The sequence below is a fragment of the Cercospora beticola genome, chromosome 10, assembly GCF_033473495.1.
Source record: "Cercospora beticola chromosome 10, complete sequence".
NCBI lineage: Eukaryota > Fungi > Ascomycota > Dothideomycetes > Mycosphaerellales > Mycosphaerellaceae > Cercospora > Cercospora beticola.
In genome coordinates, this window is record NC_088944.1 from 398533 (window position 1) to 425112 (window position 26580).

General features: G+C 53.1%; 6 protein-coding genes across 6 annotated transcripts; 1 reads left to right on the top strand and 5 right to left on the bottom strand.

Moving 5' to 3' along the window:
* Nucleotides 1-1368: 1368 nt before the first annotated feature.
* On the bottom strand, nucleotides 1369-2477 carry RHO25_013188 (uncharacterized protein; the record flags this gene model as incomplete). The annotated part of the gene is made up of 3 exons (XM_023605033.2): nucleotides 1369-1621; nucleotides 1672-1742; nucleotides 1809-2477. The coding sequence occupies 3 exons, from the start codon at nucleotides 2475-2477 to the stop codon at nucleotides 1369-1371; spliced, it is 993 nt and encodes a 330-aa protein (XP_023448479.1).
* A 6596-nt stretch (nucleotides 2478-9073) lies between these two features.
* Nucleotides 9074-9699, bottom strand: RHO25_013189 (uncharacterized protein; the record flags this gene model as incomplete). Its single annotated transcript, XM_065603677.1, has 2 exons — nucleotides 9074-9381; nucleotides 9642-9699. The coding sequence occupies 2 exons, from the start codon at nucleotides 9697-9699 to the stop codon at nucleotides 9074-9076; spliced, it is 366 nt and encodes a 121-aa protein (XP_065459749.1).
* Nucleotides 9700-10322: 623 nt separating this feature from the next.
* On the bottom strand, nucleotides 10323-11039 carry RHO25_013190 (uncharacterized protein; the record flags this gene model as incomplete). Its single annotated transcript, XM_023605034.1, has 2 exons — nucleotides 10323-10950; nucleotides 11005-11039. The coding sequence occupies 2 exons, from the start codon at nucleotides 11037-11039 to the stop codon at nucleotides 10323-10325; spliced, it is 663 nt and encodes a 220-aa protein (XP_023448480.1).
* Nucleotides 11040-12278: 1239 nt separating this feature from the next.
* RHO25_013191 (uncharacterized protein) lies at nucleotides 12279-12566 on the top strand (the record flags this gene model as incomplete). Its single annotated transcript, XM_065603678.1, has 1 exon — nucleotides 12279-12566. The coding sequence occupies one exon, from the start codon at nucleotides 12279-12281 to the stop codon at nucleotides 12564-12566; it is 288 nt and encodes a 95-aa protein (XP_065459750.1).
* Nucleotides 12567-21884: 9318 nt separating this feature from the next.
* On the bottom strand, nucleotides 21885-22472 carry RHO25_013192 (uncharacterized protein; the record flags this gene model as incomplete). Its single annotated transcript, XM_023605036.1, has 1 exon — nucleotides 21885-22472. One exon carries the CDS (start codon nucleotides 22470-22472, stop codon nucleotides 21885-21887), a length of 588 nt encoding a protein of 195 aa, XP_023448474.1.
* Nucleotides 22473-24529: 2057 nt separating this feature from the next.
* RHO25_013193 (uncharacterized protein) lies at nucleotides 24530-25561 on the bottom strand (the record flags this gene model as incomplete). Its single annotated transcript, XM_023605037.2, has 3 exons — nucleotides 24530-25129; nucleotides 25181-25288; nucleotides 25337-25561. The coding sequence occupies 3 exons, from the start codon at nucleotides 25559-25561 to the stop codon at nucleotides 24530-24532; spliced, it is 933 nt and encodes a 310-aa protein (XP_023448476.1).
* Between the last annotated feature and the right edge of the window lie 1019 nt (nucleotides 25562-26580).

The window sequence follows — 26580 nt, forward strand, 5'->3', positions numbered from 1 at the left end:
CGAGACTTGGTTCGTGGCGAGGCCGAAGGTGGAATGCACTGTGGCTGTGTGCCGCGGACGTGCGCATCACGGTGTCGAGACATCGAGGGAGGGTGTTGGTGTGGAGCATGGTGGGATAGAGGAAGATGATGCCCGCTGTTGACGGTGAAGGACCCTCGCTCGTGGATGGGATCGGGCCGAGCAGTGGCCTTCGCCATCTCCATCTCCATGGGAAACTTCGCTATCATTGACAGTCGGCCAGTGACGTCGGGTTCCAGAAAGGCTAAACCAACAGCAGTTGCAGCCAGAGCAACAAACCCTGCAGATCTGACCCAAGCACCCTTTGTGTGGTTGCTACCTCCACGGAAGGACAAGCACGACTCCAGCAAATGCAGAAGAACAAAATCCTGGGAAACCCCGAGAGGAGAAAGGTGGAACCACCTGAGCCAAGCCAGGAAACCAATGGACAAGCCAGTCCTGGCACTAACGGAAGACTGCGATCCAAAGCAAAACATCAAATGTTGCACAACAGGACCCACAGGAAAACAGGGATTTGGAGGGGAGCTCAGAGTACAGTAAACCCACTCTGATGCAGAAAAGGACTAGGCCTGCAGCCAAAAGCCTGCAGCACGGTTCCAGGGCTGATGTGCCAGTGGGCTAATATGCTGGACAGAGTTTTGCTAACCATATTCTCCTCGAACGCAAGCGAGCTAGGCGTGGAGCTAAACAGTGTGGGGCGAAGGAGATTGCTTCTTCATCACATAGAGTCCAAGATGGAACGCTGCTTAAAAATCGTCGGAAAAGAGGCCGCTGCAACTCGCTTTTCGACACCCCTTCGGAGCTCAATCTGGTCGGCCGAGACGGGCGTGGCTCTGAGCGGGCATCGACTGTTCGATGCGAGGCGGTGTTAGTGTGCGTGGAATGTATGCTGCTCACTTCTTTGGATTTATCCTCAACAGGCGCTCGATGACCTGCGGCTGTTCCGTAGTCAGCAAGTACTTCATCTTTTGGAAAACTTGGAAACGTGTTGGATAAGATGCAGCTCGTAGACGGCGAACGAAAAACGAAAAAGCTTTGCTGAAAGACATGATGAAGTCGGGTTGAGCACGATAGACTTCAGCATGCCTCCTACCAGTGTCCGCCCATACTTTCTCATCTGTCTCATCAGCCCTGCCACGCATGCAATCTGCGATCGACCTTGCCTTGTCATCCACATGGGTTGTGTAAAGCCTTTTGGACCAAACATCCCGCCACCCACCTTCCGCTCTTAAAACGATCACGCGAAAGCTCCAAACTAGACTGAACTTTGGCAAGAGAGTTGAAGCGAACGCATGCTGGAATAGCCAAGAAGCGTCATCTAGACGAACCCTTCCGCCAATTTTACGTCGATTAGGGATTGTCTTCCAGACACAACAACTCCCCAATTGCTGTGCTGTCAGCCAAGATCGCTCGGGCGTGGGCGTCCCAATCGCTTTGCATGAGTTTCAGATCTTCTTTGACGAGCAGCTCTACCATGTGGGGAGCCAGGACCCATTCGACAACAGTGCATACACCGCCTTGTACGCCTGGTGCATGAAAGATCTTGTCCTGGGTAGAATGTATGGCGAGATCTCTCGCGAGATTCTCAGTAACGAAGGCGGTACTAAACAAGGTTAGTGGTAAGCTGTTGTGGGAAAATGGCCCGAAACTTACATGACACGTTCACCCTTGGGGCCGTAGTATCCCATTATTGGCTTATCGGCCATTTTCAACATCTGTTGTGACTGGCGTCGCTCGATCAGCTGCTATTCCGACGCTGCGCCACGACGAGACTTAGGTGTCTTCCGTACCTTTGCAGCCTGTTTCTCCTTTGACCCAATGTGGTGTGATCCTTGCTGCTCTTGTAACTTGGCGCGATGATACGACTCAACCTGGCCATTCAGAACCTCCGACAAGAAGTCTAGGTGTCTGTGCATACGTGCCGGGAGGTACTTCCAATCAAGTTCAGGGTAGCCTCGTTGGCGCCACGTTTCCCGTGCGGTCTTGCTTGAGTGCCATTTACAAAACCTAACTTGGGTCTTGTAGTTCCAAATACATCCTGCGTTCAGGTCCTCGAAATCTTGTTTGGCACAGCTGTCCACAGACGCCTTGCAGATACTGCAGCAGGGAGAGTCGTCTTCCTCATCTGAGTCAGAAGGGCAACGATATTCTTCGATAGTTTGATCAGCTTTTGCGGAAGAGTTGCTTGCCACAGTGTAGTCTAGTCGGACGAAGCGTGGCGCCTTTCCTTCGGATGTCGCGTCTTTCTTATTTGTAGATCCCCCAAATGTGACGCCTTGTTTCTTGTCCTTTGGCTCCGCTTGTGCTGTGTTTGTTGCCTCTCCTTTGAATGCTGCGACTTTCTTCTTTCGAGATCCCGCGTATGTGACGATTGGCTTTTTGAAGTTGTAACCCGGGAACACAGGCTCGTCATCGCTCTCATCAAATGGTGTATTGCCGCAGTTCACTGCTTTTGCCATGTCTGCGAAAACTTGTTGGGCGCTGCGCGTGTCGATGCGGAGCCAGGGATTTGGCGGAACTTCGATCGCAACGGTGGTGGCGATGAAATGGAGAGATCGAGGTGGATTCGAGGGCGCGCCGGTCCCACTCGGCCACAGGACGGTAGAGGGTTGTGAGAATGTCAACGCGAGCGTGCATGCGACAGCGCTGCAAACAAACAACACCGAAGACTTGGCACTTCTCCCCTGTTAGCCCGACGTCCAGTCTGCTGGTCGTGTGCTCCAAATGTGCCTTTCGGGCGCCCGTCTGGAGCTGGTGGTGGTCTTTCAAAGGTGAATGAATTAAAATGCACTGCAACTCCACTGGCGCCCTGCATACTCATCGCAGGAGGTTGGTGGTCAAGAAGCGCTTTTTTGCACACAACCACCTTCTCATTGACGCTCCCCACCTTGCAATGTGCCTTTGAGTACGGCACGTTCTTTGCAAAGAAAAACTTGGCCACCAACGGCTCGATCGGGTTGGGTGTTCTCTTTATGACTTGTGGCACTCGCGTCTTGTGTCTGATGTTGCTTGGCCAGGCGACATCGATTGCTCTATCCAGTGCGCTTTGCCTGGGAAGTCGCAGTACGTTCTAGCGAGGTGTAGCCTGTCTAGTCTCATCGTGGTGTTTCCCCTCTGATTATTCACGCCTACAAGTCTGCTCGTTCTTGACTCCTCTCCATTTTCCTTGTGACATGCGTCGCATTGTTGCCTGCCGAGTCTCACCGTGTCCTGTCATGTCGGCACTCCCTGCATCATCTTCCTCCTCGCAGCCCTCGTGCGCCTCCAATCGAGCTCGTTCACGCTGCTCCCTTCGTCCGCGTCACTCTGGCTTGATCGCGGGTGAGTGGCCGTTCTTGGGCTCACGAAGCAAGCTTTTGCGATCGAAAGGGCATTGACGCGTGCGAGGCGGCGCGCGGAGCAGGCGACGAGGAGTGAGATCAGCTGGGCGTAGGAGCATGTGCGACGTGTATGACCATAGTTCTGACCGGTGCGTGGATGAGCAACGTTCGGTGAAGTGAAGGCCGATCCATAACACCAACATTCAGCACAGCGCCCTCGGCACAGCACTATTTGCATTCCGCCCTGCACCTCCACGGGGCGCACACCGACTCGACTCACCTTCCGCGCCGATGGTGATCCATTTCCAGGATGAGCTGCACCAGCTGAAGGCTTGCCGTTCCAGATTTGAGGCGAGCGTGACGATGATATCGCAGCCAGCCTCAGGCATGGAAGCCGCGAAGGATAGATACGTGCAAGGCAAAGCAGAGTGGTGGTGAAGCAAGAAGCGCTGGGCTGTGACGACGCTGCCAGCCAGCTGCAGGAGACGCTGTCTCATTGCCGTTTTCACTTCTTGCCAGCTTCAGCCTAACGAAATGACAGACGTGCCGAACACAACGCAGCCACGCGACAACTTGGTCGCTTCTCCCACACATCACAACTCCACTCCAAAGGCAAGTGTACTCTTCGTGCACCCGCGAGCCGAGGACCAGACTGCTTTGTTGAGCGTTCATCGCTTCTGACAGCGCGAGGCTTTCTGCGACGCATGTGCAGTGTCCAGCGCAAGGAACATCGGGCAGTCCGTGCAACCCTGCACCTACGCCTTGTTTTGGCTCTGCTGAGATACTGATTCCAAGTCGCCGAATCTCAGGTCTGGCGAGTGCTAGAGAACAGTTGTACGAAGAGTGGGCTGCTGTGTTGCACTACACCCCAAAATTGCGCGCAGTAAGCGCCATCTGGATCGAAGTTACTGAAGTTTTCGCGCAGCAGCGCTTTGCCGTCGAAGATTGGCTAATGACCGATCAACTTCATCTGCTGACGAAGCAAGTCGTATTCGAGGTTGGAACAAGCTAGAACTTGTTGGAATTCTGCCTTGGAGAGCCGACTTTTCTTTCCCTTGCCATTGAGAGGTGGAAGGGATGGCGCGGCGGACGTGATCGCGCCGGGTGTTGAGCTCAACATGGCGAATGTGATGTGCGGGTCAAGGACAACATCGGTGACGACCTCGAGCGGCACTCCTCGAAGTGCTATCGTCTAGAAGGTGATTGTGGCATAGATGCGCGCGGACGAGATGACTACGATAAGCCGAGGCTGATTTCTACCAACACGGGCAGAATAGGACCGAAGGCAATGCGCACAGCGACATCCACAGGGTGGCAGGGCAGGCACGCTGCCGGACGATCGATGTACGTCGTGAGGCAGGAGTCTCCGCAACTGCGGTAACGACGGGAAATCTGTCGATGGTGGCGATCACTGTTTTCCGACGAGGTGTTGCCGTACTCGGTCTCGTTAGTGTTTGCTGCTCGTACAACATGGAGTGTGCCACCAGCAGACCTGAATTCAACATTGCCATCTGAGGCCCCGCAGCGCTGGTCTAACATTCAAGAAGTCGGAGAGCTTCTGAACACAATAATCGAGCCGGGTCTGGATGGCAGGGTGCGCCGGGTCAGCCCGTCATGGAGGTTGTCGGAAGTGCTGCCAGCAACTCGATTGGCAAGCCGATATGAGATGTTCTGGTAGAGGATCAGGTGGCATTTGCACATTGTGCCGAGGCGATGCGCAAGTATGACTTGAAGAGCCACTTCATCACATTAGACGATGAGAAAGTTTGATATCAATGGTAACTGGTACTGTATAGAAGCAATACGGATTGCCGTGGTTCCGGCAATACAACATAATAGCATAGGAAGCCTGCATCACGGGTGCCTACGAGAACTTTCGTACGTAAAATTCAAGGCTAAATTCTGTCGCAAGGCGTAGCTCCATGAAATTCAAGGCCGAATTTAAGGCCGAATTCTATCGCAGGAAGTTGCCCCATGAGATTCACCATGAAACTCAGGGCTGAATTCTGGTGCAAGGCGTGACCCCATGAAACTCAACATTACGCCACTTGATCATATTTCAACATCGCGATTGCTGCTCCTTTCAGAAGTGTTCGCTCTTGTTTGCTTTCACTCTTCGCTCCCAGCCATGAATGATGGAAGCGCGTCATTGCACAATTCCACATACAGAATCGTCCCTATGCCGCGGTACTCATTCTTCGGCGCGTAACCCGATGATTAAGTCGAGGATTATCTACGAAAACATTGTTACGAGATTTCGACGTATGCAGAGATAAGAGACTAGGTCCTCTTTCAAAAACTTAGCAGACTTTGACCTTTCCTGCAAGATGTGTTGCTGTAATGCGAAGAGAAATTGCGTGGCCAATGCATGAGGACAAAATCTATTCCAGTATTGGAACATATGTGCAAATTTTCAACCGAGATTGTGTTTCTCCTTTCCGTGAACATGGTCCGTATTGATGCTTCCACGGAACATCATCGCGTTGTCACAGAACTGGATATGAGTAGAATCTGTATCCAGCACTCGTCATTGGCTGGTTCATGGCTGTCTGTCTGCGAACATCTTTGCGGCTGTGAGCCAAGAGAGGGATATCGGCTATGTGTCGATTCCGCTTCGACGGCTCTGCTTGGCTGTCAGTAGAAAACTTCCGACAAGTCCTCGGCTTCGTTGGTCGTAGATGACTGAGATCGCCGTTCGCATTTCCTTGCATTGAGCTGCTGAGGCGAAAAAATAGCTGCGACTGCGTGGGGCGATTGCAGTAGTAGTGTGTATAGAGAAATATGAGCTGCCAAGAATGGGGCTTAGTCGACGATAATGCTATTGAGTATGCAGCAAGAGCAAGAGGATGTGGGGCTGGGAAATGGTAGGGAGGACTGATTCCACGGCTATGTACTAATGATCGGAAGACTTGGAAAGGGAACGTTGTCGTTGGTATCCAAATTTCCTTTTGGTGTTATCGTAGCCCTGCGCGGATCCCAATGCCTACAGCTGCTGTTGAAATGCCAAACAACTCATGTTTTCCATTTCTTAAATATAACCCAGGGCCAGAGCTATACGTGTCTCATTTCATGCATCCTCCTTGCAAATCAGGCTTTCGACTCGTCCAAAACAGATTGTGAGCAGCGAAGCAGCATGTGAATGATCGCAGCCAATTATGTGATGTAGTGTTTTGCTAATGTATCACGGTTTCAAGCAGGCTTTTGTCGACTGTGTGTTCCCTGGAGACCGCCCAGCTGCTTCGCGCATATTGTGATCTACGCTTATAGACGTTGCAACGTGCTAGGCGACAAGACGCTCAGTGAGCATCTTGGTCTGCTCAACTTTTCATGTCATCAAGATGGGCTGATAGTCAAAGGAGCTCCAGTTTTCGTACTCCACAAGGCATATCATGTGTTCCGCACAGAGCGGAACATCCGAACGTGACGTATGATCGGAATGCCATGGATCAATCGCTGAAGTTCTGCCTTTACGGCTTTGACCACAAGCTGGAAATTTCCAAAACTGCATCTCGTTTCTCTCAGTGCAAAGCGCTTTCTGATTGCATCTTCGTATCCCTGAACGTATTCTTCCGGAAGTCTCACAAAAGTCTTTTGGATGGGCCTAAGTGATGCAACTCTCAAGTCGTGAGCGCTGAGTCCAAGAGCGGCACGAATGCTGGAGATGGTGAATTCTTGGTAACAAGCGAGTCGCCGTGTAGGGTATCGTCCAGGGCCTCAGTAACGATCTGCATTGGTGATGACTCTGGAGGTTGCGAAGTAGTGCACGTCACATGTTTGTGGACCACGACGCTCCTGCGACACTTTGGCGCCGTTTCTCGGAAAGTCCACGATGGATGTGATGCCAGCTCCGTCGCGGCGAAGGGAGTATACGCAGCCCGGCGGGTGTGTAGCACAGTATTGCGAAAGGCCGGAGGAGCGGGCCAGATCTGCCGGGGCAGCTTTGAGGCCTGGAAAAGCTCGAGCCCATCGACTCAATGGCTTTCCATCAAGAAACACTTCTCTACCTCGACGGAGGCACCTGAAGCGCTCTGCCATTGTTATCTTACACGTGAGAATTGAGACTATTGTCCTGCTTTTGAGTCACAAGCCTTCAACCAGAAACGTTGAGTCGCGGTATGAGAAAAGCACTTCGCACGAAATCATGCACTTGGAGAGCGGAACCATTCGAAGCTGTGGACAGTCCCAACTTGTGTCGTGTCGTTTGGTTGGTCACTGCCTTATGGAAACTCTGTGCATCGCACGCAGATATCATGTTTCTGCAATATCCGCATGAGGTTGTCTCGGTGTGACATCGTGTGCGGTACGCCAGCATACCTTGTGCGAGCAGAAAATCCCGCCCTGAGCTCGGCAAGGAGCAAGTGACAGTGACTGTCATCGACTCAAGCACGACTGCGACCCGACAACGAGCGCACATAGACGGCTTCGCGAACTGCCCGTGTCTCGTCCGATAGGCGTGACTGGATCAGATTTACCAGAACCATTTGAGTAGTCTTGTCACGAAGGTCGGCTTCGTGAGAAATGTGTGTGGCCTTCAAGCTGTCGATTCTTGACTTGAGACCGAACACAATTTTCGGCATCAACGACAGATCTGTATTGAAAAACGCTGTCGCAAAGCGCACTGCCTTCCAGCGGCGTAAAGCATACTCCCTGGAAAGATCCCAACGTTTTTTTGCGTGCTATTCGGGAGTTCATGCGGTGTGCCCGTACCTCCAGATTACTGTCGAATCTGATGTTGCCGCCCATGCCGACCAGCAAACTATTGGGATGCGAAGCAGAATCTTCGTAATACGCAGACGTCGAGTGCACGGTTGTGGCTGTGGATGTGGCCATGGCCTTTCAAAGAACTTCCGCTGGCCGACTTGGTCAAGAATACTGTGCCTCCACCAGGAACTCCTTGGCGACGGGTGTGGTATTGCAATCCATGGTGAAGACGTGGGGCAACAGTTCATACACGGCTGTGTTTGTGCTCCTGCTGATCATTGGCCACAGTGCCGTCGTCTGCCCACAGTGAGCTCGGCACCTCGAACGCCCTGCCTTCTTTGCCGCGATCCTCCTACATGCTGATAAATTCCGGCACCTCTGCACGCACACAGTTGACTTCCGTTCCGACATGGTCCGCCGACGTGTGGATAATGACATTTTCCACTAGCTGCGCTGTTGCTGACGGCGCCATTCGGTGTCGCGGGATCCGATCTGCGTCAAGTCGTTGGCAACTCTGGAACCTCTTCTGAATTCAAAGTCCATAGGCCCCAATTTTCGCTTTGCCAATGCCTTCTCTGCTCACTTTACGCTCCATTGCTTGTCCCTAGTTGCTGAGCCTTCTTTGGCTCATGCGTGGGTGGTTGCTGATGCTGTCGTTTCACTGAACAAATTCCATCATGCTAAGCTGAACATGCATCGTGCATAGCTCGTTGATGACGCGGTTCATGTCAATTGGCCTTTACCCGAGCATGCCGACGATAGAGTTCGATATCTTCTTTGGTTCGCTGTTGACGTTTTCCTCGCCCTGCAGCGGCTCCAGTCGGTGTGTCTGCCACGACTCCATCCGCGTACCACCAGCCCAGACAGACTTGGCATGCCCATGACTGGGCAGTTTCATGTATATTTTCCGGCTCGAATTGGGTAAGGACTACACCTGCTTCGCCCAGCCTGCCTGCTTCAGCCGTTTCGCCCGGCTCCCGTGATAGCTGTGGGCTGGCAGGAGATCTGTCAGTCAATCGTAGATAATGCTGCGATCATTCTTTCCGATCCTCAGTCACAGACTCGAGCGTTTCCTCGTCCACGTTCCAACTTTCCGGGATCATCTGCTTGTTATTTGGTCGATAGCCATCGCCGAAGCGCTCTTCCTGTGCTGGCATCTCTTTGTTTGTCTCATCATCTCCATGCGAAACCTTCCCCTCACTTGCAGTGGCCTGGCCGGTGTCCTTCTCCTCATTACCCAGCTCTTTGTGAAAGTTGCGCTTCGCTGACTCTTTGCATTTCTGCCGATCTTTGGATCCCCTCGTAGTCGGCTGATCGGCACGCTCAATCGCCTTTTGCACGTCTTAGGTCGAACGCAGGTCGACACAATTCGTGCTGGCAAGGTGTGATGCCGAGCACTAAGAGTCTCTGTTTGTCCTGATCTATGCCATCGTCCTAAGCATTCCGCGCTCGAGAGTGTGGAACAGTCCCTCTGCCGCGTGGCTGTTCGAGGAATTTCATTCGCCCCTCTCTTCTGGAGCAATCGGACTAGCAATGGGCTGTGGCGACGTTGGAGATGTTGTGGGTGCAGCGAGCGAAGGCACAGGCAACGCTGTTGCTCACCGTGTTTCCCCTGCTGGCTTCGAATGTCCGAGTGCGCACGCTCGCTCGCAGAGAGCATCCGCCCGATGCCTTCTAGCCAATCAGAGACCAGAGAAAGGCTTCATCTGTGTTTCAGAAGGTAGCAATTGTCTGCTTGCAGGCTTTGACTATCCTCCTTTCCCTTCCTTCTTCCCGATTCTCTATCTTCTGACGCTCTTATCATCTTGCTATCGTCCCGTTGCTGCTCGTGGATTCTTGGCTCGGTGGCTTTGTCGCGGTCGCAGTTCTCACGGTGCGATCGGGTTTGTGGTTTGGCAACCGCATTTTCAGTGTCGCATTACGCTCCTAGGCAGCTGGCCTTGTTCTACACGCGTGTGTGATGTCAGCGTCGGTGGCCGATCGCGTCCGTGAAGCTGTTGTATGCGTTAATGGTTCTGACAAACTTTATCGCATCCTATTTTGAGGAAGCGCCGTGTGTCATTGAGCTACTGAGGAAGAATCGCAGTTTGGCTTTGAGATCCGGTTCTTGGTTGTGCTCCGCCTTTTACATAGATGAGTAGGAACCAGCAAACCAACGACAGGCAATACATTCTCAGAACCATCAGCGTAGGCTCAACCCGCCCTTCAGTAACGCCTTTCACTCTACCCTGCTGTACTGCGTTCAAGCGATGGAAAATCTTCAATTACCGTCGAAGCACTAGACTACTCATTCTTGAGGTAGATCTCGATATTGTCCTCGGGGGCTGCAACCTTGCTGCGGTCGTGAGATGCAAGGCACTTCCTGGTGAGATCGCACCAAAACTGATAAGGGTGCGCCCAAGCGGCCCAAGCATTGGCCTCAGTGAGGAATTCCGGGTCCACGTGTTTGTAGAAGGAGTCCACAAGAAATTTTCGCATGAGTGAGGTCTCTGTCGTGCCACGGTAGATGGTGCCCATGGCTGTCGATGTTACGATGTAGCCGGTAGTTGTACAGAGCTCTGCCATCGCCCGTAATACACAGTTGGCAAACCGGTCGGCGACCAATTTCTCTCCCAGTACGTACAGCTTGGCAATGAGCTGCTGTTCTCTGTAGATTTGTGGTGCGGTAAGCTTCTTTGTGTCACATCCCTCTTTTGAGCCGATTTTGCCCGAGTACAGCCATTCCTCAAAGACTGCAAAAGTCTCGCAGTCGTCGTCTGCAAGGTGGACCTTCTTCTCTTGGCCTTCTTTCCACTCATCGCGAAGGGCGGCCTTGAAGAACTCGGAGTTCTCTTCGAGCAAAAAGCGCTGAATTTTGAAGGGTTCCCCCTTGTCTTCGCCCACGGTGATTTCGACGAGATCGGAGGTGATTCTACGCGTTTGGTCAGTGTCCGGAACAGCAATACGCCAGGGGGCCAGAACTGACCGGCGCCTCTTCGCCACACGTATTCCGTCGCTCATAGCGCTTTTGACGGCTTGCGCTGGCAGACCGCTGCAGTTTTGTTGATCAATGGTCAGAGAGCGCGGCGGTGTTGAAGGCGGAAAGCTTCTCAGAACTGAACCCCAAAGTTCTAAGAGCACACGCGTCCTGCCTGCCCGCCATGCGTCGCGTCTCCACGCGTAACGATTCAAGCAGGGAAGCGCTTTGAGCTTGGCGGCGGATCATCCAGGCCATACCTGAACATAGCACTGAAGCAACGCCCACACCAGCGCCCGCACCGTCTTCCAACCCAGCGTTACGCAGTACACTTCTTTCACCACCCCGTGCACAGTCAAGCTTCCACTTCCGCCCACCATCATTGAAGGAACCCCACCACAGGTACTACCAGCACCGGCTCCGACATGAACACGTCTCCCCACGCCTCGGAACCATAAACGCTCTCGAACATGAGGCAAGTGATGAGGGCGACGATGAAAGTCCACGTTTGGAATGCTGGCGCTTGCCTCTCGAACGATACTTGCGAGCTCCTAAACAGTGTCAATTTTCTTCCGCGGGTTCCATCGAGTCAAGTATCCCAAGTGCGCGGGGATCTCTGTCTCCCTCTGTTTCTGTGTGTATGGATTGGTCAACTCCCGATAGTAGATCGTGACTACGGCGCGCGCGTTACTCGGCCTTCTGTATGGCACATTCGTTTGTTGAAGAAGGCCTCAATGAGGGAAGACGGGGTCTTTCGTCCGGGTCTTGTCACTGCATCGCAGAGAGTTTGCCGATGTGGCGTACAGCTCTCAGGGTTTGACTAATGCGATATGGCGCCCTGCTCCCTCCATTGTTGCTTGGGAAAATTGAAGGGACCACCAGCATCGAGCACTCGTGTGCTTTCACCCATTCCCTTCTCGTATTAACTCGATGATTGTCACTGCACTAGAACGGGCGCTAAAGAAGGCAGTCGTCAGCGTGGCGCAGCAGTGAGCGCGAAAGCCGTGTACCTGTCACTCGCATAGCCTCAGCCCGCCGCAAGGACTTCTCAGCAGCATGTGCAGAGACTATGCAAGCTATCTGCACCGCTCTTCGGAGAACGGTTCGAAGCACAAAGAACCAGAATCGTCGTCGTCGCGCATGTAGCCCTACCCATCAGTCTGTCTTGCTCCTTACCGAGGTTCTGGGTTTTGTTGATTCATTGCGCCGTCACCGCCAGGTCCATGGGACAATGAGCTGTCAAACAGTAGCTGCTTACCCCGTCAGAGGAGACTCTCGTTCCTATGGCAGAGGATATACGAGATGAGTTGGAGGCTCTGCGTCGTCAACTCAAGGAAGTACAACTTCGCCGTGAGGACGAGCAGCGTCTGCGTGAGGCGGCGGAACGACAACGCGGCAAAGTAGAAACCAAGACGCGCCGTACCAGATTTGCAGAGTCCTTGGAGCTGTGCCACGAGCTTTCTACTTCCATCGCGGTCGTCATGGGTGCGAGCTTGTTAACGCGTGGCGATGTCATAGATCCGACCGAGAAGCTGTGTCCCATTGAGCGATGGTTGGCACCTAGAAACTAAATTACCCGAAAGATGCAGCTCCACCGCGGCTTTGAAGTTCCATACTCGACAGGTCTTCAAGCATACGAAGGAACACCTGCCTCGGTGTCCTCGGAACTCTCCTTCTAGCGCTTTCACAGTCAAGTTGGGGGTACTTTGCAAAGACTATTTTTGATAGGACAATAGGTCGAGTCGCAAAGGCGATTTTGGACAGGATGGCATTTTGTGCTATGACCTAGGTATGACCTCGATCCACTTGGTATTTAAGAGCTGATTCCATTCCACACGCGTTGTCGTGGTCTCGCGTGCCTCACAGTACTGATGATTCAGGGCCGTGGTGGATCCATCGTAGTTAAGCTGCACGCCAGTCAATTATGCCCAGGTTAACTATCGCTGAGTCGATAGTGCCGGTATATATAGTGCCTAAGCTCGGTCTCGCCAGACTTTTGGTTATCAGACGTCTCTTTTGGCAAGGATAGTGTTTCCTGCTAGCAGAAGCGCTGCTCGCATCATCGTCGCCGCCATCGTAACCGCTTTGGTGCTGCTGTTGTCGTTATTGTGCTTGCGAGATGCCCCCGTTCCCTGAATGGTGGTGCATCGACATTGACAGTAAGAACATTGACATTCCATTAGAGGAGAGCCCTCCCGTATGTGAAAGACGACAAAGTTGGTCTAGTCGTTCCCTTATCTCATGAGACTGTACGACAGTCGTGCAAGCTTACAGCGTAAAACGTCAATGATTTCGGTGACGACGACTTTGTTATGTGTCCTGGTGCTTGGGGTTTGAGTGGAGATATTTCTGTTCCAGCAGCCATCGTTGGCACACACTTTGGGTAACTCGATGTTTGGCCCTTCACTACTGTCTGCCAAGCTCTGCGTCTGTCCTAATAGCTATATAGCTACGGTTCCAGCATGAGCAAGGATGTTGTCGCTAAGGTGGACCCTCCCTGACTGATTTGCGCTGCCCTCCGCAGACGCTCGAAATTTCGACGCAATAGTTTACGGTTGATCAGATCAAGTGTAAAGGGCGTTTCTGAGTATGCTGAAAGTAGCACATGAGTCGACTGGGATGTCTGGGCAAGTACCAGTCTCGTAAAAGTTTAGAGCGTTTTGTCGTTCGGAGACTGGTTGAATAGCCATTCCTCCAGGCGTGGATCGATACAGACTAGTGGCTGCGATGCCGGTAGAGCTAGAAGACAATGTGCTGTCGGCTCTGCCGCTCTGGGAGCCATCTCGTGCCTTCTGCCTGCTCTTGGTCCAACAACACTGCGCTGAGTGTAAGGGCGCCAGGACATTTCGACATTCAGGCATTCTGTTGGGCTTCGCGAAGTTCGGAAAAGGCGCCGGACATAAGTACCTACTCACCTGCTCAACTCGGTAGCTATAACACTCTGAGCACAAACATCGACAAACCGGAGTGCCGGCTCCCAATATGGTGAAGATGACCATCTTGCGGAGGAGCCATGACGATGCATATGTTGGAAACGAAATGCGTGAAATCCAGCGCCGATAAAACGATTGGGCTCCAAAGACATGTTCCAGTAAGTCCAGAGAAAAGGACCTAAGATGGCAAACTAAGGTCATGACGTTCGTACTGACTCGGGCCACGAACTACTTCGGGCTTGCCAGCAACATACGTCTGTTCGAATAGGTCGCTGAGGAATATGCCGCATCGTTCAAGATCGCAACTATAGTCTGATAGTGCTGGTAGCAGTCGAAAGTCGGCAGTCGTGTGCTGATATCTCGCTTAGGACCATAATTTGGCAGGCACAGTGCTGAACAGGAATCGTGATTCTGTTCTTCTCCCTCACTTTAGTGTTGGTGTTGAGGCGAGCAGTAAGTCGTTAAAGCGTCGGCTGAGCTGCAACGCCCAGCTTGCAGCTTGGTCAGTCTCGTGCCCAGAGGTAGCTGCGCGTATGGGCTGGTCCAAAGCTATCAAGGGTGTGTTGGCAGTGTATAGAGTCCCAGTTGGCATACCCTTTTGTGATTCGACACGAGCAGTCGGCTAACGTCAAGGTCGCCTCTACTATTGGCGAATACCAGGGACACATCCACTGATCTGAGGATCATCATGATCGTGAGCTCCAAACCTGAACAGATGAAGATGATGATCTCGAGGAGACTTGATACAAAACCACAGTATATGCGAACACTCATGTCGATTCAGCTTCAGTGATCATTTGAGCGGCGGCCAGGGAAACGCCAGGTGGTCTGCTGGGATTGTGAGACCCGATCAGCTCTGGCAGTTGGTCAGTCGGTACCGAGCACAAGTGACTAACAAATGCTCTTTCCAGTCTCGAGTTATAAATCCTGCGGTCCACGACTGGGGATGAGGGACTTTGGGGTGCTGCAAGCAGCACAACTGTATTCTTGCACATTCGCACGCTCTCTGCAAGGGAACCGACCTCTGCTGCAGCACAACCTTCATCCGTGGAATTGGTATGGTGGGCCATGGAAAATCCATGAATGAGGACAGTTTGCGGGCGTGTTGTTCGCACGAGAGAGTATCAAGATGGGCGAACACGGAGGGTCTGCGGAGTGCTGTCTCTGATCAAAGTACAGTCTTCAAGCGCCACCTCGGTACTTCGGACATACTTCGGACGCTGTACTCCACCGCCAAGCCCACGTCCACCGTCACCCAGCTCGCTGTCCTTCACACATCTCTTCCTCAGCACTACCATGTCATGTCGCCTGCAACTCCACCGCAGTCACCTGCCTCGACGCCGCCGCTCTTGAGCTCAAGGCCGTCATCATCGATGCCCTACCGCCGCGACGACACGACGGCGTCGCAGCGCAGGTCCACCAGAAACAATACACCCACGCCGACCACTTTTACGCCGCCGCCCGTTTCTCCCCGAAGCCAACTCACGCTTGCCGCTTGCCGCCTGGTGAACCTCTTCTCGAAGCGCCCTACAGCCAACACCTTCCGAACACTAGTCCATCTCGCGCCAACATCTCGATCAAGCGTGTGCATAACTCGAGACCCACCGTCGTGACGTCTGGTGTCACATTTGGGAGAAAGGGCGGTGGGAGTACAACGCTGACCAGCTCCACTATTAGACACGGACAGATCCAAGATAGTTCCCGTAGCGCTGTATCCCTCAATGATTAAGAGGTCCGAGGCCATTCGCATCAATTCCAAAGTGATTTGAAGCCATGTCTGCACCGACAGCCTGCACGCCGCGGTTCCGAAGTTTCGACGATGAGCAATCAGTCCAGGATGTTGCAGATGCGGAGCGCCAGCATTTTCCATGCGATGACCTCGGATTCCTGTATCACTGCAGCTCCTCAATCACTCTCGTGGGCTTCAGGCATCGATGCTGCGGATCTCGAGACGATCGAATTATGCCTTTCCTGCTCTCTCTCAACGGCGCGTACAGGTGCACACAGCAGCCTTGGAAGTGAGCAGCAAGACATGCGCTTCGACCTCGTTGCGTTTCGGGCCAATGCAAGGAAGCGGATGAGACAGCCACCCATGTAACTTGACGTGTGCACAACTTTCATAACCTCAACGTAGGCTGTTTCTCTTACTTGCCTGAATCACTGCTGAGGTGTAACAGTCTTCGTCATAGCTTCCTGGAAGCATCACTAGGTCCCCAATTAGATTCGAAACAGACGCGCTTGTAGTCTGGTCCGCGCCATATTACTCTTGAAGACAAACTCAATGCTCGTAGACACGCAACATCTTCTCCCGACTCGTTCTCGCTCGCGCGGCTAGAAGAGATCTGCGCCTGAACACATGTGGCTCGGGAGGCATATCGGCTCCGGCTGGGCTTCTTTGTCATTACGATAACGAAGGACAACATCAGCCTCCTGGATTCTGCCGTATGGTAGATCTTTCTCGCGCAACGACGAAGTCCGTGAACAGCAATAACAGAGAGCCAGAATCTCATTGGTCTACTTCTGCAACAACTTACAAGCCACACACATGCACAACTCTCAAATAGTTGAGTCTGCCTTTCCACCTGCAACTTCTTCATTAACCATTCCCTCTTCCACCTCCCCCAGCAGCCGCTTCGTGCAAACGTCAGAGCATTCCACTATCAACTCGTTCGTCCAAGTTCTACCAAGCTATCTATCTGGTTTAGCTCGCGGTAAGTAATCACGGACATCAATACCGAAGATGTCTACTGTGGTCGGAGGAAGCAACGCAACGAGGTTGCGGAGATCATGCCAGGCGGGGAGGGTGACAGGTATTTGCAGGGGGCGGATCTTCTGTCTGCTGTTTCTGCCCATTCCGAGCAACTCGGACTCGAAAGTGGGCAGACATATTGTGCAATCGAAATTGATTCTGTCCATAAAATCCCCGTGCGCTGTCGGATTTCGACTTCTTCGAGACAGGAACGACGGAAAGAGCCTTGGTAACGGGATATCGAAGCAACAACCTGATGCACTATTGGCCACGGATATCTCCACTGGCATCGTCAACCTTGGATCACAACGATACAAGCAAGCCCACAGTTTTTTTGGGGCCAGATCCTAGATGCAGAATGCCCTACTCCGCACTCGTGCTTTGGGTCAACAGTGTCTACGTGACCGTCGACTTCTCCAAGGAAAGCCTCAACACCTCAAGCGTAGCGTGCCATGCGTGGAGGTGGATACAACAGCACATCGTCCTCAGCTGAACAACTCATTACAGAGTCGACTACAAAGTGGCACTTCTGTTCAACGCTGGATCCTCAGGATCAGACGAACATGATCCAGTGATATTGGACAGTAGCTCTGAGTGCTTACATTCCTAGACGATTGAACTGTTATCGAGACACTGGGGTTGTTTTTGATAATATGGTGGGAGGAGCTCACTAGCTTGAGCACTGTCTCCAGATGCGATTCTGCAATAACCACCAAATCGATAATCTCGTGACAGTGGGAGATATCACTGAACATGTGCCAGCTGAATCTGTCGAGCAAGATGGGTACCAAACACTAACGCCTGTCTCCTGGTGGCTCCCACTTATCGTGCATCCATCTATGCCTCTGGATATTCCTCTAGCCTGCGGCGATCTCCTCGTTTAAGTTCTCCATACCTTCGAAGCCAAGAAGCAGAGGAGTCGTCAGATGATCAAGGCGATTCTCCAGAAGTGTCGCGAATCTGAAACTGGGACAGCTTGAGGCGGAGCCACAATGCATGCGATTCGTCACCATCCTCGAGATCTCAAAGCAAAGAAGGGCGCTACGAGGCAAGCGTGCTGTCAGCTTTGGCGTTCGGCTGAACAAAGATCATCAGCTGCTTCATGGGAGCTTTCATATCATGGGCACAAGCCACAAACTTCATCGGGACGGTTGGCTGTGGACAACACAGCGCTTTCCGGGTTCATCTCGACTGGCCCTCTTCTCGGGTGTCTACTTCACTTCGGAGTGTGGAAGAAGTACCATGAGACTGGAAAATTCCTGCGCCGGTTGTCGAGAGAGCATGGCTTGCGGATCTGGGAAGGCTCGGATTGCACCCCTGCGATTTCTGATGCGATCTTAACCATGGGAGAAGTTACTAGTCTTTCGCTCGCCACTTGTTCTTCTCGCTAGCCGTCCGCGATAATGATATCCAGGTGGGGGAGCAGTTCAGCGAGAGAAGTCGGGAGGGCGATGCAAGACTACCACCGACGAAATGGCTAATGACGGGCCTGCCACAGAGCATGCTGCCGCGGGGCGAAGTCTCGATGGTCGCGGTAGAGGCCAGGTGCTGGCGTCTGGTGGTGTTTGCACGGTCAACTCAGGACTACCTCCTCGCCATAGGCTTGTGCTATAATCACGATGATAATCTTGGTGCAGCAATCGGTCGGTCATCGCCGCTATCGCAATTCATTGCAGAGTGGCGTAGAGGCGTTGCGCACGAGATTGCAATGCCTGCACGAACTGGAGGCCGCGCTTTCCTTGACGCGTTCATGCAGCGCAGCGCGACTGTCTTCAACGGCCGCTTGATTGTCACTCCTTCCCTTTTCACTCGCGCTTGACGCCTGCCCCGCGCGTTTGTTGTTCTCCTTCTTCCTCCTCCCACTCTCTTCGATTCCCTCCACACCTGAACTTCCACTCCAACACCCACCACTCGCCTCATCCTCTTCAAGATCCGCTCGCCTGGCCTTGAGCTAGGCTTCCCCTCGCATCGACCCTACCGCCCCGGCGGCATCTTCAGCTAAGTCTCACCTGTGCACCACTTCCGGCGTCGCGGTGGGCGGTGACGATGCAGCTGAAAGACTGATCACCTTTCGGCGAGTCGGATCCGCCTACCTACCACGCACCTTGCCCACCGCACAAGCTCACCGCCGTCTTCTTCGTGCGAGCCCGCTAACATGACTCTGCAGCCCTTGCCGCCAGTGACCTCTCGCACGACCCGTGCCCGGCCAGCCAGCATCCGCTTCGAACGAAGTCTCTCAAGCTGAGTCTCCCCCAGCCAACAACCGCACCCATCACCTTCCTTAGTCGAGATCAACAGGAGAGCGGAGGGCCTGATCAACCCGCCCGCCGGACTGCATCTGCCGACACGAACCCAGCCCGCCATCACCAGTGCCGCGCGCCTACACACGAGCTGACGCACTTCTTGCAGAGCCCGAGCCACTCCGATCGAGCGAACAGTCGAGCAACATCTCCGCATCGAGCGAACAATCAAGCAACAACTCCCGTTCACGGCATTCGATACCTCCTCAGAACCGATCTCGGCACCGCTGCTGCCGACCTCAACGTCGGAATGGAAAAGCTGAGTCTCCCACATCACACAAACACCTACCTTCCTTGCTCGAGGTCGACGCCGAAGCCCTCACGGGCTGGCCACCCGTAGGGGCTTCGGCGTCGACTTTGAGCAGGTCTACTCCATCAATCCACTGTCGGATCTTACAAGAGAATCGTCTCGCTGTTGACGCTTTTTGCAGAACTACCAGTCACCCGACCTGCTCCTGAACTCACAGCCAAAGCTAAGTTCCCCTCTCTCTTCGCGTTTCTCTGGTTGAACAACTCCAATCACAGCTCCAGCAGCACCATCGCCTACAACAATCATTCTTCATCGATGTCAAGACAACCTCAAAGCGCAAGGATTTCCACTCAGCTTTTGGCCTCGCCGAGCACGAAACTCGGGCCTCACAGCGCAGCATCCGCGAGGCTCTCACTGTCCGCTGGGAAGTTGACCCCTTCCGTTGAACTTGCCAGCAGAGATACTTACCATCGTGATATCTCTAGGTCGCTTCTCTTATCGTTGGCTTCGGCCCCTCTCCTAAAGCTTCAGTTGTCAAAGGAAAGATGCGAGACACAACCAAATTTAGTCGCAAGCACTGACCTAGACTGTTGCCGAGGGGGGGCATCAGTGTCGTGGCAATTTCTGCTATGGCCCGGAGCCTCCCATCTCTATGCTTCGATCCTACGATTATCCTCCCGCTCGGTCTCGAACTTTCCATCCTGCACTCCCCCAAATTGCACAAGTGTCTGAGTTCGGAGGCCATGCGAGTTGTGAAAAGAATCTGCCCAACATCGACGTGGACTATCGCCAAGACTTTTGACCGAGGTTGGCCGTTTGACAATCAGCAGCGCAAAAGCACGCCCGAGCAGGTCTGTGGCCTTATTATGTGGGAGATTGCCCCTCGATGAACGATCTTATTACCCACGTCTTCCATCGTCTAGCACGTTGTGGCCTAGAACATTGGGAGGTTGCGTTGTTCCAATCTGCATCGAGTCTGTAAGCTTTGTAGACTTGGTTCGGCGCCGAAAAAGCGGGCACTGCTCCGATAGCCGCCTAGGGGACGAGTGCAGAGATGAAATGCAAAACACTCCGTGTTATTGTGTCTTCATACGCATTCAAGCATCCTTCGACGAGTGTAGTTAAGGACATTCCGGCCGCACCTCAACAGCATCACCAGCCGACCAACGCTCTTCCGCCAAGATAGTCCGATCAGTTCATTCCTGGCGATTCGGCGCGGCTGCAGACCAGAAAGGTACCCGTTCTGCGCGACGACCGCAGCTCTCAGAAGGTTTTCGCTTTCTGTTTAGATCACAAGCTGGACTAGGATGAAACGAAAGATTTCGCTAGGGGAAGAGATAAGATGGAACGGCGGCGTACGTGAAGACTCTAGGAGCTGCGAGGGACGGACTAGACCGAAATGGCCTCGTTAGGCGGCAGTGACCAATTCGTCCAGCAATCATCGAGATATGGCCATCTTGGATCTCCACTACCATCACGCTCGTCGTATGTAGTGTTTGCCATAGACGGACGGCTTTAGTAATAATGGACTGGATTTGACAGACAATGTCCGCGTCTTTCTCCTCTGACAGTCAACGCCCATCACCTTATCAATCCTCCAAACGCCAAAGTGACATAACAAACTCAAACGACACTCCGCCTACCACCTCCACCAGACGCAACAATCCACTACTGCTACCACATGCGCCTCGAAAGTTCCGTCCTTCCAAGCAAAGGCTGCCCTAAGATCATCCTTCGCCATATGCTAGCAGGCACCACTTGACCGCAAAGCTCAAGCAGGCCTAGTATATCTGTGAAGATGAAACATCTTCTCCAGAGATCCAAGACTCTGGAGACAAGCTGCCAGGGACTACGGCTTCTTCATACGTACCATTACCGCAGCCGAAGCACTGCAACTGTGACGCGTCTTCTCTACCAACCCCACGTTCTACTTTGTTCTCCACGCCATCGAGAACTCAGTCTACGAGCGAGACCGGTATTACAAAATGCATGGAAGACATAGCAGTTGTGGGTGGGGTGAGCATGATCGCGAGCAAGACTTCTGGTCAGAAACTTGAAGCTCCCGTCTCTCAAGGCCTAGCCGACGAGTCCCCATCTTCCAACCCTTTTGGCCCTCTCCTCCAGACGTAGCCGTCCCAATTTGGCCCACCACAGTATCTTCATTTATGGCTCCTTGCGTAGCTCGGGAGTACGCTCAATAAGGATGAGATTATGTGCGTGTCGGTTGACGCGGGCCGATTCATTGGGCTTGTAACGGTGGATAAGAAACATCAGGTATATCGGAATATGGTGCGGTGAAGATCAGATCTGCCACGCTGGCTCAATCAACAGAACGAAACGAGCTAACTTTGTACCAAATCTTCTTTCTCTTCATTCTCGCTCCACGCATCATGCCGCCCCCATCACTTAGTGCGTTCCCCGGCAACTGCCGGAACCTGTGTGGTCTTCTCATGCTCTATGCGAATTACAAATCCTACAAGTCGACAATCGCTCGCCCTTCCGCATCGTATGTGAGAGTATGAAAGCTCTGATGTAAACCACCCTACGACCTTGCCTTATGCTCCAAATTTTGTTGCCCCTCCCCGAGTACGTCTTACATTCGCTAGCGCCAGTGTCCTCTTCCCTTCCCAAGATGTCATTTACTTCTCGATCTCCCTTCATGTTCCTGTAGTCCGCTCCGTCTCTGGCTCAAACAGATCCGTCACCTCATCCTCCATCGCTTTCGCTACAGCATCCCAGATCTGTCTCCCCACTTCGCTTCGCAGGAATTCTACCTCGATCTCTCGACAGAGAGGACAGCGCACGACGACAACATGGCGACGATTCGTAAGAATCGACGAATGTCCGACAGTGGCGGCCGTGACACGAACATCGGTTTCGACAATGTGTTGTGTAAAGCACTGGGTGTGAAAGGCGTGCTTGCACTTGGTGCGGAATGTGGTGAGAGTGATTCCATCGGTGGTGCAAGTGCCGCTGTTGGCGAGAAGCTCTTGGCATATTGCACAGATACCCCAATCGTTTGTATAGTGCGTGTGATGCTCAGAGTCGTTCGTTGGTTCTGTCGTCGCGGATGAAGATGGATGATCCAGACTGTCGCAGCGCTGGTTGTGGTTCTTTGATCGATGGTCTAGGTCAAAGGGGTCGCATTCCACTGGCTCGTCCCCAGTGAGATCGATGTACACGCGCCGCGGATTCATGCCAGGAAAGTCGTTCCTGTAGTTGACATTCGTCGCTGCAGGTGTCATGTTGGTTCACTTTCCAGTAAATGCAAGGCAGCAAAGCACCAAAGATTGTAGAAAGGAGCACGATCGTATTGAGAATTTCATGCTATAATGAAGGGTTTCAGAGACGAATCCGTTCGTGGTGCTGACAAACGGGGTTGCAAATCGACGTCCTCCCGCCATTGCCGCTCTTCAAGACGAAGCGTGAGCAGGGCAATCTTCCCTAAATGACCTTCTCAGCCGTTTCTGCCACTTGCCTCAGTACAAACGATGCAGCTCATGTCCGTAATGCCTAAATCGACTCTCGTCCAAGATAGGACAGTGTTTCACCGGATGGATTCTCGGTATCTCCACATGCTATGCTTCAGGTGCCTGACCTTTGGGGATGCGATTTTGAGATCTTGTTTGCAGTTTTTGAAGCACAGGCTTGTCCGGAGTTGACATGCAGCTTTCCCGACGCCACGACGCGGTTAACCGCGGAAGCCATGGCATGCAACAGCCCAGCGAAGCCCAAAATTTGGACGCACCCGTCTCGTCAGTTACACATCAAGGTCCTTCGTAGGGTGAAAACACGAGTTCCAGATTCCCGAAGCAAACGCTGGCCAGCCGGTCCGTTGCAGCTGCGAATTTCGCCGGTATTCAAGGCCGAGCTCTCCAGGACTAAGTTACCTTCCGCTCTTGGTCGAGCTCCTTGGCAGATTTTCTGTCGAAAGCCGCGCTGGGAATGTTTCTTTCCACAAAAAAAAAAAAAAGAAAGGCTGCTCCGTTGATGTGTTCGGGCTCAGAAGAAGCGGCTGACGCTTTGTCGAAGTTGCAAAATTTTGCACATCCGGCTTCGCATTGATGATCTCTTGAGTCTGCACTACCGCGGGTGCACAGTGCAACCAGCGTGGATAAGATGAGTCGCCGACGATGACGAGAGCAGGGCAGGCAAGGAGTCGGACAAACCCTCTATGAGTGAAGCGCACTTTGTGTTGGTTCTCTGTGCCCGCCCCGACTTGGGTTCTAATAGCACGTAATCCAATGATCAAAACTTCCGAGCATTGGACTTAATATAAGACTGCCTGGTGAACAGGATGGAGACGATAGGCCAAAGTGGTTCAATGTATATTGGCGAACGAATCTAGCTTACAGCTATTGTTTCTTGGCTCAAAATTCCCCCAGACACCTGATCGTCTCGTGGTGGTAGGATGACGACGACGCAATAGCAATGAGTTCGAGTGGCTCAGGGCTTCCTCAACATCAACACCGCTCCTAGCAGGTGCACCGGAGTCTCCATCAAGCCGTGCATGTCAGCGACGCTGACTCGCTCGACTGCACGAGAGGCTTGCTCCAGGATGAATCGCTGTACTTCCGAGAGATGTCATCCGTGATCCCAACGCCCGTTCGGCAAATCGAGCGCTGCTAGTGGAGCAGGAAGACTGGGTGAGACTGGACGTTCAAATACGCGTGAGGACTGCGGGACCTTCGTTGACCATGTTGGCTTCGAACGGAACAGGTAGATTACTGCAATTGGGACGCTGCCGCGATTCCTGAGGTCTGAGGTTGACGGCGAAGCCGAGCACATTTGGCCGAAAGATTCAATATTTGAGGAGGCAGACTCATCATCATCACCGCTGTCGTTGCCTTTGTGGTTACTGAAGATGCTGGTATCGATTAGGTGTTGGGCTGGGGCGTCAAAGCGAAGGTATCGCGGAAAGCCATGAGAAGGGAAGCCATTTGGAGGCAACGCGGTGAGAAAGGCTCTGTGACTGCCGGCTCGGGTGGGGTTTGTTCTGGGGATTTCTGGGATATTCAAAGGTCGGCGCATGTAATATGGAGGACGCACCCTTGCTGGCCGCCAGATCGGGTCAGTGATGGCCAAGCTGTTTGACAGATATTGATTCGTCCCATGTGGTATTCAGCTGCCTGAGTTTGATTTTCCAGCGCCGTACATGACGAGTGGCGATGCAAGTCAGAAGACGAAGCCTCGTTTCCCACCTGATTGCTGAGATCAGAAGCCTCGACCGCCCTGCTGTAGCTATACAGACCAGTCTGGAATCGCTGTAAATCCCACGGGTTTCGTGGATTGTTTCCAACGGCTATTGGCGAGGTGCGCCGCAGGTCTCGCAGACGTGACCCAAAGGTATAGTACTGCCGGAACCAGTGCTCTGAGCTTGGCCAGAGGAAGCAACGCCATTGACGACGGCATTGCTACACGACCAAGGCTTCCGCCGGCTGGTTGGATTGTCAATGGAGGCCTGAGGCTCGTGTGAAGGTGCCGACAGTCGCATCGGAGGCAAGACTGTCGATGAATGTATCGTGTGCTGTAGTGCATCGTAGGTAGGCCACGACTGCTCTGTTGCTGCCGGCATCGGCAGCTGTAATGGCATTGAGCCAATGTTCAACGGAGGGAACACCACTGCTGAGACATTTGATGATCCGACCAGTGGAGCATCGTTAGGATAGCGGTCATGCTTCATCGGCGCGGGTGACGCGAAGACGGGAGAAGCGCTGTAGGAATCGGAGTCGGTGTGCCCGCTCCACGTGAAACGCTGTCGTCCATCACTTTGCATTCCGTCGCTGCCGTGATAGGAACTGTCCGACCGTCGGTTGAGGTAAGATGCTGTGTTCCAGCTACCGTTCCCAATGTCAGTGCTGCTGGCGTGCAGATCGTGCAGTTGCACTTCGTGACTGCCGACCTAGTGCATGTCAGTCGATACGAAAACCAAGATCCCTTTACGAGACCTTACTCTGCGAAAGGTGCAAGAATCTTCCTTCGCCGATTTGCAAGCGGAGCAGGTACTGCCGTCGCCTGGATCACCTGTGCACTTGATCTTATGTCGGCGGCACCTCGAGCACTGATAAATTATTAGCTTCTTCGCTCAAAAACTGGGCAAGCCACTCACTGCGACTTGGATTCGTCTTCGCGAGCTGCCTGATTGCACGGTGCCTGAATCCTGCTCTTGCGTCTGTGCCCTCGCACACAAGCGATCGAAATATGGCTCGTGCTGCGGCTCGTAGTAACTGCGACCGTAAGCAGGGAGCTGCCGATAGTGACTGACAATGCCTGAAGCTCCCGGACTTGGATGCTCATGCGGGTGGTACCCACTAGCATAGAAGTCCAGGCTCATGATCGTCTTGTAGAGATGGGTTTCGACTCTGGATATATGGCTGGACGAGTTGCGAATAAAAGCGTAGTGAACGAATTTTGGAAAAGCTTGTGATAGGGATTGAGGTCGGTCTCGAGTTTCGCTAGACTGGGTGTGATGTCTCGGAATTGCCAGCCAAGTGACAAAGTCGAGCTTTGGAGGATGGAGACAGTGTCAACACTGATGGGTGGCGAGTGAATTTGTACCCAGCCAGCACAAGGGTACCGGTGCTGTTTGTCATTTCTTCCTACGCGCATTTGCAGGTTCTGAGCAATGTCCCCTGCTGCTTGGGGCCTCCTAGACGGTAGTGACCCCAGACATCGTGTGCAGGCTTCATATAACAGTGCGACATGCGCGTCTGGGACCGCAATGGGGCGACAATTGCGGGCGATGACTGTGAGGAGAATGGACAACACGAAGGCGCTGTACCTATCCAATGGCTACTGACAGGGGTCGTTTAGGCTCGTCATCGTCGTTGAGAGCAGCGACGAGCATGGCGCATAGGAGAACGCTCGATCAAAAGCTCTGCCTTGTAACGATTGTCTGTCGAAAACGCGGGATTGCCGTGCGGGACTTGCAGAGCAACGGGTGCCTGCGCCAGGACAACCTGTCAGGCCGAACGGAATGGTGCGTGGGCGCGCCATTGTTGGAAGTCCGGGCTGTTGTGTGCAGCGCTTAAGACGCTCTGGCTGATTCTTTCGCCCGCCTCAAAGCGAACCCATCTTGTCACACAGTCGATTGCATTCAGAATTTTTGAGCAGCCGTGGGTGCAGCAGCAAATCCCGCGTGGGGAGGGCCGAGTCGATAGCCAGTGCAGGTGCAGACACGACAGGCAGCAGAAAGACCAGGAGGACAGAACAGACGCGGCTGCGAGGAGAAAGGCAAGCGCGGCAAGCGATAGAATGTCGACTGTGGTTCTTGTGTCTGCGCTCAAGGGCAGAGATCATATCGTGGATGCGGCGACAGATTTGATTGGATCTTGGAGCTATCTCACGCGCCCT